Source organism: Notamacropus eugenii, chromosome 2, assembly GCF_028372415.1.
Source record: "Notamacropus eugenii isolate mMacEug1 chromosome 2, mMacEug1.pri_v2, whole genome shotgun sequence".
NCBI lineage: Eukaryota > Metazoa > Chordata > Mammalia > Diprotodontia > Macropodidae > Notamacropus > Notamacropus eugenii.
The window spans coordinates 231,205,241-231,219,905 of NC_092873.1; the positions used below are offsets into that span (position 1 = coordinate 231,205,241).

Consider the following 14,665-nt stretch of genomic DNA (forward strand, 5'->3'; position numbering starts at 1 on the left):
ACAAACATGATCTGTTACATTATGTGAGTGACTTCCATATTTCTCTCTCTGAGCGTGGAAGGCATTTTGCCTTGAGAACCACCATTGGGATTTATTTTATTTTATTTTTTGTAAGAAGTTCTTGTGTTATTACAAAAATCTAGGTCTACCAGAAAAAACTCTCACACACTGTGGTCGTTGCTGTGCATAAAGTTCTCCTGGTTCTGCTCCTTTCACTCAGCATCAGGTCATATAAGTCCTTCCAGGCCTCTCTGAAGTCTTCTTGTTCATCATTTCTTATGGCACAATAGTACTCCATTACATTCATATACCATAATTTATTCAGCCATTCCCCAATTGATGGACATCCCCTTGACTTCCAGTTTTTGGCAACTACATAGAGTGCTGCTATAAATATTTTTGTACATGTGGGACTCTTTCCCATTTTTATGATCTCTTGGGGATATAGTCCTAGTAGTGATATTGCTGGGTCAAAGGGTATGCACATTTTTGTAGCCCTTTGGGCATAGTTCCAAATTGCTCTCCAGAATGGTTGGATGCACTCGCAGCTCCACCAACAATGAATTAGTGTTCCAGCTCTCCCATATCCTCTCCAGCATTTATCATTTTTTTGTTCTGTCATGTTTGCCAATCTTATAGGTGTGATGTGGTACCTCAGAGTTGTTTTGATTTGCATCTCTCTAACCAATAGTGATTTAGAGCATTTTTTCATATGATTATAGATAGCTTTAATTTCTTCTTCTGAAAATTGCCTGTTCATATCCTTTGACCATTTATCAATTGGGGAATGACTTGTATGATTATACATTTGGGTCAGTTCTCTATATATTCTAGACATTAATTTTAGAAAATACTGGTCTAGAAAAATCCTTTGTCCCTTTCTAGATATGTGAAATAATTCTCATGGTCAGTAAAAGGTATTGGTTATCAAAAAGTGAGTCTTGCCATCCTTTCAGTTGTCTCACCTCAGGCATCCAGATTAGTTGTTGCCAACCCTGAAGATAGTAAGCTTAAATTATCCTGCCCCAATTCTCTGACCACTGAAGAAGGCACAAAGAACTTTTGAAAGTGAAGCAGAAGTGGAGGAAGTTTGTTAAAATATCAGGAGAAATGATCAGATCAGTTAAACTAAGGATTATTGGACTCAGAGGGCTTGTAGAATCTCTTTTTCTGGGGATTTTTCAATACTAGATTAAATAATCTGAGCAGATCGGTTTAGACTACTGAATTGCAGTAGAAGTGCAAATGTACTGTACTAAGAGGTGCAGCCAGGTAGGTGACCTTGAAGTCCCTTTATGCCCTGTTTGTGTTATTCAGTGGGATACCCATATAGTAATTCATATATTGATTACTAAATCCCCAATCCCCTCCTTTTCCCAGGCTCTACCTAAGATTTGTTTTCAGAGGATTTTCTGTTGTGTATGGGGGCAAAAGAGAAATGTATCTCATGCAAGTTCACCATCAGTGATTTATTTCAAGTAAAAGAGCCAGGAAAATTCCCCTGTATCAAGCCTTGGCTCTGAAAAAGGTATGACTTCAAGCCAAGGGAATGTATTTTCCACCCTTCTCTATACTTTCTCTAACTTGCATTATCATTTGCTGGGCTGTATTACAACATGTTGTTTACTTCAGCTCATAGAGTCCTCTGTGCTTTTAGCCCCTTTAGGAATTTCTTAAATATGATAAATCATTGTGTTACAGTGTCACTGAATTCTTCTGTGCATGAGGTTGTCCAAAAAAAACCATAGCTGATACAAGCAGTTCAATTTATGATTGATTAGGGAGGCTGTGACTTGGAATTTTTTCAGAAAATGGTTTGGGGGTTATCTAAGGCAATGCAACTTTGGATAGGTTTTTGCTTCATGAAAGCTGAGAACCTGAGAAGGCCTACCAGGTTATTTAGTCTGCACCATGTCCAGGAAATCTGTGTCCTCGAGGCCACATGTGGCCTTCTAGGTGCTTGGGTGTGGCCTTTTGACTGAGTTCAAGTTTTACAGAACAAATTCTTTTATTAATGGGATTGGCTCTGTGAAGTTTGGATTCAGTCAAAGGGCCCTACTTGAGGACCCAGAAGGCCACATGTGGCTTCATGGCTGCAGGTCCCCCACCCCTGGATAGAGTGATAAATCAGGAAGACAAGCTCAAATGTGATCTCAGACATTTACTAGCTGTGTGACTCTGTGCAAGTCACTTAGCCTCTGTCTGCCTCAGTCTCCTCAGTTGTAAAGTGGGGTTCATAATAGCACCTCCCTCACAGCATTTTTATGAGAATGAAATAATAATTGTAAACCACCTAGCACAGTCCCTTGTACATTGTAGGTGCTCTAAATGTGTGCTCCTTTTCCCTCTTTGACCTCTAGACCTTCCAGTACCGCTTTTGGAGAACCAGCTCTATAGTTGAACAGGTTTCAGCTTTAAAAGAAGTTTCCCCACATTTACCATAAGTTTTTCTCTTCTCCGTTTTATGTAAATGTTTATTTATCCCTCGGACTGTCTTCATTAACTTCTCTTCACTTCTTAGATATTTGTCTTATTTAGCTAAAGGATGGAACCAGGTTATGATTGTTGATGATACGCATTAAATCTGTGCCCACTCCAATTTCTCTGTTATTTTCCATCTAAGCTATTTAATCTTTTTTTCTATTAGTTCCTGGGCTTCCAAAAATGAAACCCATATTTTTAAGATTAATTTTTCCTTAAGCGATACAAAGCTGTAAAATAACTAACCCTTTTTATATGCAGTGTAGATCATTTAACTTTATTTCTGATTTTCTATTACTATATCTTATTATAGTTGTGTATTTAATTTGCTGACCCAAGAGAGAAGAGAACTTATGTAGAAAAATAGTTTCTTCTTTTGGTGGCAAAGAAGTGGAAACTAAGGAGGAGGAATGCCCATAAATTGAGGAATGTATGAATAATTTAAAATATATGAAAGTAGTGAAACATTATTTGCTCCTAAGAAATGAAAAGGATGGTTTTAGGGAAACCTGGGAAGAATTGTATGAACTACATAAAATTAAGTGAACAGAACCAGGAGAAAAATTTATACAATGACATTTTAAAGGCAAATAACTTTGAAAGATTTTAAGAATTCTAATCATACAATGACCAGTATAATTCCAGAGGAACAACAATGAAACATGCTATCCATCTCTTGATAAAGAGATGATGAATTCATGGTTTCAGAGTGAGACATACAGCTGTGGACATGACCAATGAAAGAATTTGTTTTCTGCTTGAAAGTACTTATTTATTACAAGTATTTTGTTTTGTTTTGTTTTTCGTATTTGGGAGAAGGCAGAGAAGTTTTAGGGACAGGGATGTACTCCCCCAACTTTGCTGTTCAAATGAGAAGAAAACAGAATGAAGGCCAGAAGGGAATACAGACAAGCAGGATAGCTTTGAAAGTTACCTGTTGAATTAATATAGTTATACATAATCCCTGTTATGTATCTGCAGTTTCATGTACAATTGTATATGGAAACGCCCATTTTATTTGGTGTTTGTTAAGTTCAGAATAAAAACAACTGAATTTTTAAAATGAAAATGCTTCAAAAAGAAAGGAAGGTAGACGAACTTGAATCTGATTTCAACCTCCCTGAGCCTCCTGCAGTAATTAGTGTCTGTCTACCAGGGCAAATGAGATAGCAGTCTTCAGAGCACGTAGGCTGAAACTTTACAGTTAAACTTTCCCTTGGCTGAAAAATCAGGTGGGAAATTCTGCTTTGTCCTTCTTTTCTGTTTTTCTGTTCTTTAAAATTCTTCATTTGCTATTTTAATCAGTCCATTTTATATAAAGGATCAATCTTTAGAAATAATGATTTGTTGTCCCATTGCATCATTCTTTTTGAGTGTTATATCAATGTTGACATGAGATATTATTGCCTTATAGGTTATCCAGGCTGTCTTTTTTGGGATTTGTGTACTGACTGACCTTTCCAGTCTCCTGACCAGAGGGAGCAGTAACCAAGAGCAAGAAAGACAGTTAAAAAAGCTCATCTCTCTCCGCGACTGGATGTTGGCTGTCTTGGCTTTTCCTGTTGGTGTAGTAAGTATGATGATAAGAATTAATTTAAACATGGAAATGATTTATGTCTTATTTTTAGACCTCTAAGAAATAAGTTGAGATTGTTTATCAAAAGGGATCCATGATTGTCATATAATGAGAGAGCTTATGATCAGTTAAAACCTTAAACTTATGATTCTTTGATCCTGTGCAATTCCTACGTATTCTTAAAGCTAATTAGATTCACCTCCCATTCCTTATTCCACTGTCCAAATTGTATCATTACTTAACTTCGTTTTAGGCAATGCTGCTTAACAACTAGGGCTGAACTCTTTCTTTTCAGTTAGGTTCCCTTCTTAATTTAGTTACCTTGGCAAGTAGGAAAAGCCCTACTGTCAACATCACCGTTTAAATGGCTTCGTCCAAATCACCATAAGATATTGTAAATTTCATCCTGACTAGACCTACACATGGAAATAGGGTTTCAAGCACACCCGAGAATGTGTTTGTGTGATTGTGTGAGTAAAAGTGTGCTAACCTCAGCCCAGCTTTGTCAACTGCATGTGGTTGCATGGGTCAAAGGAAAGCCCAAATGGCCTGTGCCTGTGTCTGCAAGGACTGCACGTTGAGAGAGCCAGAAGGCTGTCCCTGAAGCCATCGTTTGACTCCTCTTGTCCCCATCTGTCAGTTTATAAACTGGCAGATGCTTCCAGATATTGGCATTGATTTTCTAAATAGAGGAAAAGTGAGAGTTTAGTAGGCATTCTGGCTGTCCCTCGAGAGCTTCCTGCCTTTCCCTCTTTATTTTGTCCTCTTCATTGTAGCAGAAATCTGATGAGCCAGATGCTTCATGGCTTTAATTCTCTGTGAGATGGGGAATGTCAGAACTTTATGAACTAGACCTGGCTTCTAGATGTTGAAGATAATGCCAGGGACAGATGAAGCTGAGCAAGTTGGTTTGAGAATGTCCAAGCACATCTCCCCTCTTCATTCCCTCAACCTTTGTCTCTTTAGTCACGTATACTCAGGTAGATAGAGTGCTGGGCCTGCTCGCAGTACAGTCTTCAAATCTAGCCTCAGACACTATCTTTATGATCCTAAGCAAGTCATTTAACCTCAGTTTGCTTCAATTTCCTCATCTGTAAAATGGGGATAATAATAGCATCTACTGCCTGCAGGGGTGGGGACCCTGCAGCCTCAAGACCACTTCTGGCCCTCTAGGTCCTCAGGTGCAACCCTTTGACTGAGTCCAAGCTTCACAGAACAAATCCCATTAATAAAAGGATTTGTTCTGTAAAACTTGGACTCACTCAAAAGACTGCACCCAAGGACCTAGAAGGCCACATGTGGCTGTGAGGCTGCAGGTTCCCCACTCCAGTCCTAAGGTTGTTGTGAGGATGAGATAATTGTGAAGTACTTAGTCTGGCACTTTAAGTGATAGAAGAATGTTAGTTATTGTTACTATTGCTATTATAGTGGCCTGGATGGCTATAAGAGTGGGAGTATATGGAATTAAATGCCTTAGGTGTTAGCTAAGACTTCTTCCTTTGGACATATCTTATAAATTTAAAACCAGTTCTATGAGGACAGGCTTCAAAGTTAACTTCACTTTCAGCATGGAGAAATCAGCTATCAAGTTAAGCAACTTAGGGTGAGAAACAAGCTATTTGAGGTGCTCGTTGTAGTGTTAATTCATGTGTTTCAGTTCTGTATGTTTACCATGTCCTGCTTCTCCTAGAGTTTCCTTAATGAGTTTTTTTGTTTTGATATAAAGAAATACAAAAAAAGAGCATTTTATAGTAAAAAGTTAGCAAAACAACACCCCCCTCCTAAGATTACAGCTTTTAATTACAAAACTTTAATATTGACACCAAGAGTAATTATGAATTGTGGCAGCTGTGCTTTGGTTGTCCAATGCCCCCTTTGTTTAGTCATGGTTAGGCATGAGACAGAAAATCAAGGATTCTGGCGATGTATTTGGCAACATCCTTGCCTGACTGGATGCTAGGTCTTGTTTTGCTCAAAGGTAAGATTAAGTGATTTGTGACTCATGATCATATATAGCTAGTAAAGTGAGAGAGCCAGAATTCAAATTTAGCTCTTCCTTTTTAGAGTGCAAATATTCCTTAAATTCATGGTCTCCTATAAGTGACCTCAGGACATTGCCTGAGGACAGTTTTTGATATGGAAGAAGTCATTAAGTGCTTGAAGCCAGGAGAGTTAGGGAGGGTGGAAAAGAAAAGCAGCTAAATTCAAACTTCTTATACTTGACAGTTTTGTCGAGGACTAGCTGTGTACGTAGTTATTGACAAAAAGTTCATTCTAACCAACTCCTGTATATCATGGGGATACACAGATTTGTTAAGATGGGAAATGGATGGGAAGTGAATCTTATCAGCTTTAAGAATACCTAGGAATTGCCCAGGATCAAGTGGAATTGAGATTGACCTTTGATAGGTACATATACTACAGATTCCTCTTCACATTATTGTCCTTCTGCTGCTAGGGATAATTAAATAGAAACACCTGACCCTACTTTCTAGTAATGGTCAGTTTTGCAGCTGCTAGGCTAGCCATAAATTGCAATAAATAAATAAATAAATAAAATAAAGTAGAATAAAAGCTGCTGCCATTCATTGGTACTAGGAGTTTCTTCGGCTAGGAAGTTCCCTGTACCAATGAAATCACAGGTCCCATCCCCATCTCTATCCTATCAACTTATCTCCTATGTTATAATGTATAATATCCTCTAATTCTATAGAGGAAGTTATTTTGGTCATGAAGTCAGTGCAAATATACAAGTTAGAAGATATAAAAAAATTGTTTTAAAAATTCAATGTTTAATAAATTTACAAACTCATTTTATTTTAAAGGTGATCAACCAAAATGTTTTTCCATGTAAGATACTCCACCAAAATAAATTAAAAGTTACAAAATATAAACCAGTTTGAAAATGTATATTAACATGGCAGACAAACCTACAAATAGGTCAACATCAACCCCCTTGAATATCACTAAACAAATAGAAAAACAGAACACTGAGTGAATTGAATTGAAATCTTGCTGAATTTACTTTGTTCATCAATAATTGTTATATGTGTCACCATTGAGTCAATGAGCTTGGTTGATCTAAAGTTAGTTTAACTTGCCTGTGAACTCACACAAAAATGGATAGTGAGTAGAAGGTCATCATCGTGAATGCCAAGAATACTGTTCCACTTTTATCTTTATATCCCCAGCTCCTAAGTATAGTGCCTTGAACATAGTGGGCACTTAACAAACATTTATTCAGTCAATTAACAAACATTTATTAAGCTCTTATTTTGTGCACTGTTCTTTCCTGGGGATTTAGAAGACAAAAATGAAACAGTCCCTGCCCTCAAATAGCTTACTTTTTTGTGTACACATATATACATATAAAGCTTGCTTTGGGAGGGGAGGCACTACTAGCTATAGGGAAGGAGGAGGAGTAGATCAGAAACAACCTCATGGAAGACTTACTTTTTGACCTTAGCTTTGAAGGAAATGAGTGATGGGCAACTCAAAGGATAGAGAAATTTTCATTTTGTTTATTAGGGTTTCTGTGAAATTTAGGTCCTGGTGAAATCACATAAGATTTGCCCATTTGAAAATTTCATAAGATCCTTTTTGGTTTCTAGAGGAAATGAATTTAGAAATAAAGCTTAAAGGATGTCTTGATACCTGTCAGTGGCTATAAAATTTGGCAGAGATCAGTCAACTTATTTAAAACTAATCAAGGAATATACAAACAAAGGCACAGATATAAAATGCTAAGTGGTCTAGTTGACTAAGCAATCTCACTTTGGGAGGAGGGGTCAAATACGAAAGTTAACTTGGAAGAGACAGGGTAATTATATGTGACTGAACCAAGATTCCTGTTCTAACTTAAAAAAAACTCACTTTAAATGTATATTGCCTTTCTGTCTCATGTAGTCACAGGTATAGTTTTTAAGTATAGACATTCAATTCCTAATAGAACTCAAAATTGTTTCCACGTAGAAATAGTTCCATAAATGTATAATTTGAGCCTAACCTAGTGGCACCGTGGTGTAGTGGCTAGAGAACTGATAGTGAAGCCCAGAATTTCCTTTTCTAACACTTGATACCTGTGTGACACTCAGTAAGTTAACCTGGCATCTAGGCAACTAAGAGTAGAGTTCTTAAACTTGGGTCTATGAACTTCTTTTTTCTTTAAATATTTTCATGTGTGTGTGTGTGTGTGTGTATGTGTATCCAGGATACTGAGGAAACTAGGTGGTACAGTGGATAGAGAGCTGGACCTATAGTCAGGAAGCTCCAAGTTCCTACATGGCCTCAGACATTTACCAACTATGTGACCCTGGGCAAGTCAATTTAACTTCTTTCTGCTTCAGTTTCTTTATCTGTAAAAAGGAGATAATAATAGCGTTTACCTCTTAGGATTGTTGTGAAGATAAAATGAGATAATATTTGTAAAGTACTTTGCAAACTTTAAAACTTTTTTTTAACTTACATTAAAATATTTTAAGGCAGCTACGTGGCACAATGAATAGAGCACTGACCTTAGAATCAGGAACTCCTATTTTCATGAGTCCAAATCTTACCTCAGACTCAGACTAGCTATGTGACCCTGAACAAGTCATTCAACTGTGTTTGTCTTAGTTTCCTCATCTGTAAAATGTGCTGGAGAAAAAGATGAGAAACTTTCTCCAATATCTTTGCCAAGACAACTCTAAATGAGGTCATAAAGAGTCAGATACAGCTGTAAAACGACTGAACTGAAAATATATTTTTTTCATTTATTAAACTAAAATATTTATTTAGCCTATACTAAAAATGAAACCATTTATTTTAGTATTTTCATGGTAACAGCAAAACCATAATGACCTTTTAGTCTTTTAGTAATACAAATTACAAACCCACTCAACCAAAGGATGATCACAAAAAGGTGAAAATTTCATTTGAGTGGAGTTCAGGGCAATAGTGCTGCTAGTTAGAACATGTATTTTTATTTTAGTATATGTATGTTTTTATGTGTGTATATTTATATATCTGTGTGTGTATATATTTATATATCCATGATGTGGAAAGAGCCCAGAATTTGGCTCTGTCAGTTACTAGTTGTGGGACATTCAGCAAGTCATATTTATATGACGGGTTAAATTAAAATAATAGGTTAGTTTAGAAGGCCTCTGAGGTCCCTTCTAGTAAAGGGACTGATACCTCTGCCTCTCCCTTTCACTTTCCTATATAGGTAGAAGTTAGTGAAAGTCAAGATTTCTTTTTTTTCTCATCTAAATTTACAGATTTCTTGAAATTTATCCTCAAGTCAGGAATCCATATCCTGGTGGACAAAATTCTAAAAACTTTTTATCTATGTGTTAGATGTTAGTAAAACAAACTTGCTAATTGTGATAATTCTAACTGCATTGTCACCCCCATAGAGGAATATACAGGCTTCTGGTGGTGTCTCACAGTGAGCTTCTTCTAGTGCCTTCTACTTTTCTTCCTCTGCCTCAAGTTTTGATTTTTTGTCTTTCCTATTAAAACAGTGCTACGAATAATTATTTTATAAAATGGTGAGGGGTAAATACATGAATTCATTACCTTTGCTTTAGACTTCTTTCTGGAGACAACAATCTTAATTTCTTGCCTTTCAGGATTTCCCCCTGCCCTCTCTCCTCCAGGAAAGCCCTGGCTAGATAATCCAGGATTTGTATTATCTACACTAAAGCTTCTGGAAGTAATGAGGTTAATTAGGAGTTTACGGTAATCTCTTTATGTGGACAGGAATTACTTATTATGATTATTTGACTGATTGATCTAGAGGCTATTTCATAGGACTCTATCCCAAGGACATTAAAGAAGAAAGCATTCAAATTAAAGATAAGTAGAATTGTGTTTTCAGTATAACCTTGAAAATATATGTTCCTTGCTTGAATGAACATAACATTTATCATTTTGATTTGTATTGTTGTTTCAACATGAAAAGTTGGCCTTGATTAGTGGTGCTAATGACCAGAAATCACCATAGCTACCAATGCCTTTTGACTTGTTTTTCAGGGTTAACCCCTGGAATGTGTGTCTCTTGGTATTTGATATTTGTTTCTGGACCCTGTTTTCCTTTTAAAGACATGTGTAAACAATGTTGCTTGTGATATTACATGCCTAAAAGCACTGCACATAGTTAGAAGCAAAGGAAAACCTAACATTTTTTTGTATCATATGAGTTTACTGATAACTTTGTTACCTGGTGAGATTTTCATTTCTATTAGATTTATAGAGATGGACATCTCCAGAACACACAAAAATGACAAAATACATGCACTCCTAATCAATGACAGCAAGGTAAAAGTGATTATACTTCCTTTACAAAAATAGTATGTCTTCTTTTGATCTAAGGAACCCTTTCTTATATAAAGAACTAAGAACACGTGTACACATTAACACACATGCACATGCGCTGTTCATAAACACAAGTCTGAGTGCCCCTGTCATATATCATGAAGAGGACAGCATGGCTGAATAATGAGGGCTACTACTTTGACCCGTTTGAACCATGAGTTAGCCCTGGTTTGAAGGACTTCAACAGAAGAGAGTAGTATTCCAGGGCTTACTGAAGCAGGCAGAGGTTAAATAACTTGTCCTGTGTCACACAGCAAGTGCATGTCTATCTGGATTTGAACTCAGGTCTTCCTGACTCCAGAGCCAGTATACTATCCACTATGCCGTCAAGCTGCCAACAGGTATAGTAACATACCTGGATGAATTTTTTTTGAATGTCATACTTGATTTCAGTTTCAAAGTTCTCTCTGTTTAGCAACATCCAATTCTAGCTGTCTATTTTTACAACTATGAAAATTGAGTTCTGATAAATACTTAAAGATGTTTATGTACTAGTCAGGGGCAGAATTCCTGAAAATTCATTTTTGTTTTCACTTCATATGGATTTAATGTACCTGTTTTACTTAATGCTATATAGAAATCTTATCCCAGGATATTAAAACAAACCATATGTTAAGTAAATAGCAAGTATTTACAAAAAGTATGCCGAGTAGATTTTGTTACTGTTGAAATGTGAAGATCCTTGGGTTTGGAGTCAACCTGGCTTCAAATCTTGGCTTTGCTACTCACTCCCTGTGTTATTGTGCTCAAGCTATTTATCTTCTTGAGGCCTGAGTTTCCTCAATCTGTAAAGTGAACCCAGGCAAGTCACTTAACCACTGTCTGCCTTGATTTCCTCATCTGTAAAATGGGGATGATAATAGCTCCTTCTTTCCAGGGTTGTTATGAGTCTGAAATTAGGCAAAACTCATAAATTTCTGTATAAATGCTGATTTTTTTTTTTTTACTATTATTATTATAGAGATGGCAAAGGAAGTAGTGATTCCAAAGAGCAAGTTTGACTTTATTAGGAACAGGTCATGCCAGTTTTAATTTACTTCCTTTTTTTGTCAGGCTTGTTAAACTAGAAAAAGATAATACTATAAGTATAGTTGACTAATTTTTGACAAAGCATTGGATAAAGTATCTCATACTGTTCTTGTAGGAAAGATAGAGACATGGACTAGATAATAATAAAATCAGATACTTTTAGAACTGATTGAATGGTTTTACTCAAAGATTAATGTCATCTTGGAAGAGGTTCACTGCAGTTCCCTAGAGATCTGGGCTTGGCCCTGTAACCATTCATAAAGGATTTTTATCAATGACTTGGATAAAGGCATAGATGGAATAACCAATATACTGGATGACCAAGTCACTGCAAAAAGATTTCAGTAGGCTAACATATTGGACAAACTAACAAAATGAAATTCAAGAGGGATAAATGTAAACTCTCTAAGGGGTTAAAAAAAATCAAGTTCAAGACGGGGGAAGTGTAGCTAGTAAGGAATTTGTCTAAAAAATATTGGGGAAAGGGATGGTGGTGTTTGACTGTACTGCCAGCTCAACTTGAGTCTTTCTTGTGATGTAGTAGCCCAAAAAGTTTATGTCCTCGTGGGTTTAATTAAGAGGCACATAGCTTCCAGTCAGACCAAATTGCAATTGTTGTGTTCGGTTCTGGGCACTACAGTTTGTGAACACTGGTAAGTTGCAGAATATCTTGAAGGCAATTACAGTGATGAAATACCTCAAGTCCATGTCATTTAAGGATGAGTTGAACGAATTAGTATGGTAAGCCTAACTGTTTTTAAGTAGAATAGATAGATGATTAGGGAAGACTGATACCTCTTATGTTCAGATATTTGAAGAATTGTCATGTTTAGAGGGATTGAGCTTATTCTATTTAGGCAGAATTAAGAGCAAAGAATGGGTAGAAGTTGCAAAGAGTCAAATTTAGGCTTGATGTCACGAAAAACAATTCTTAACAATTAGAACTGTCCAAAATTGGGATGAACTGCCCAGGAGGTAGTGCATTCTACTTCTTTTGAGATCTTCAGTTAAGAGATTGGATTTCCATTTTAGGAGATGTTATAGTGGGAATTCCTTTTTTGGAGTGTGGCATAAACTAGAGATAGCTACTTTGAACTCCAAAATTCTGGGATTCTGTAACCAATGAATTTGACACATCAAGTAGTTTGAAATTATCCTAAGAGTAATTTTTGGTATATACATGGGTTTAGAGCAGTAGTTCTTAACTTTTCTTTTGTCAAGGACACCTTTGGAAATTTGGTGAAGTCTATGTACTCATTTTCAGGATAGTGATTTTAAATAATCTGAAGATGTTTTCAGTTTCATTTAGAAGTTGGTGTGGCTAAAAAAGTAACTTTTTTCTTCTCTAAGTTTATGGACCTCTTGAAATTTCTTCCTGGGCCCCACCCCACCCCCAGGTTAAGAGCCCCTGACATAGAGTCTCATATTTAAAATCTATAGAGTGGGAAAAGGAAATTCAGATCTGGCCCCCTAATTTAAAAAATCTACCTATGCTCATTGCTGTATCTAAATGAGTAAATATAATAATAATTTGATTTCAAATGGAAAATAGACTAATTAATACATATTTTAAATCTATGAATAGTCTGTAAATATAATGTGAAAGGATGGGAATTTGATAGTATTTATGATTGGGAGAGGAAGCAGATGCTTTTCCCTCCTGTTTGTAAAGGGATAAAAAGAACCACATGACTTTGTTCACTGCTGAAAATTTGTGACTAACTCAAGATATATCTTCACCATCTTTTGTTCTTGTCTTGATTTCATAGTCACATTCTCACCTGCAAAACAATCTTCTTTCTGCTCTTTTTCAACTGGATGTTGAGTAGATCAGCATTTTCGTTGCCCGCTAAACTGATTTCTTGAGCGCAGGAAATAATCTCGACTTGGTATATTTGGTCTGTAAATGAATGGCATCATTTTAAATTTTACTACTTAAAGAGACTGTAAAAAAATGCTTATAGAAAAGTTAGATTGTTGTAAATTACGAAATACAGTGCCTTTCTATATTCAGCAAAAGTCAGAAATTAACATCCATACAATTCAAAAAGCAGAAGGAAAAAGACATCAGATTTTGAGGGGAACAAAAATAAAATGCAGAAGAAATAAAAATTGAGAGATTGTATTAAAAAAAAGATATGGGAAGTTCATCTTAGAGCTAATTTTTAGTTGTCAACATAAAAATGATTTCTTCTGTTTGTCTGCTACGGTTCTATTGATACCAGTTTGTACTTCTCTCTCAGGAAATGGCAAGGCCAACTATTTGAAAAAGTAGTTGTTTCCCAAAGCGAGTCAGAATTTTTATTTGACCAGCTCCATAGCGTTTTGTGGATTCCTAAGCAAAGCTTTAGAAAGAGATGATGGGTTTAGTCCTCCAACCTAAGATTTTTCACTATATTCTCATATTACACATTTAACAGATCTCTGAGCATTTCAGGGGATATGTAAATGATAACTATGTCTATTATACCAGCTATACATGTCATTTCCTAGAGTTTATATTCTCTAGACCAGGAATACTTAATCTTTTTTGTGTGTGTTATAGACTCCTTTGGCAGTCTGGTTATGTTAAGTTTATGAACTCTTTCTCAGAATAGTGTTTTTAAATTTGTAAAAGAAAATATATAGGCTTTTGAAGAATTATATTGAAATTAATATGTAATTTTTCCCATCCTTATTAAAGGACTCTTAAATCTGTCTTATTCATTGCTTAGTCATTTCAATTGTGTTCGACTCTTTGTGATCTCATTTGGGGTTTTCTTGACAAAGATACTGAAGTGGTTTGCCATTTCCTTCTCTAGCTTATTTTATGGATGCAGAAACTGAGACAAACAAGGTTAAGTGACTTGCCCAGGGTCACACAGCTAGTAAGTGTCTTAGGTCAGATTTACACTCAAGAAAATGAGTCTTCCTGACTCCAGGCCCAGCACTATACCATCTACCAGGGGGAAAAACCCCTGTTGTAGTCAAAAAAAACATCTTTTTTTTTTTTTTTTTTTTTTTACTTTTTTTTATTTTTTATTTTTTTAATGTTTAACAATCACTGCCATACAATTGCGATTTTATCCCTCCCCACCCACCCCCCACTACCTCCCTCCCTCCCCACGACTGCATACAATTCTGTATACATTCTACATATACTTTCCTATTGAGTATATTTTCACTATAGTCATGCTATGTAGTCAGACTAAGATAAATGAAAGAATCCGTATAACAAATCAG

The 14,665-nt window shown here is 36.1% G+C and overlaps 1 protein-coding gene across 3 annotated transcripts in view; it reads left to right on the forward strand.

The window, feature by feature from the left end:
* Positions 1-14,665, forward strand: part of AIG1 (androgen induced 1) — a 334,033-nt gene that overhangs the window by 87,133 nt on the left and 232,235 nt on the right. For 2 of the 3 annotated variants that reach the window (XM_072643494.1, XM_072643495.1), the window contains one exon: positions 3,896-4,051. In XM_072643494.1, coding sequence (XP_072499595.1) covers positions 3,896-4,051 — 156 coding nt within the window. Of the gene's footprint in view, positions 1-3,895; positions 4,052-10,624; positions 10,756-14,665 lie in introns of those variants that run through there. The other variant, XM_072643496.1, reaches the window with a different exon arrangement.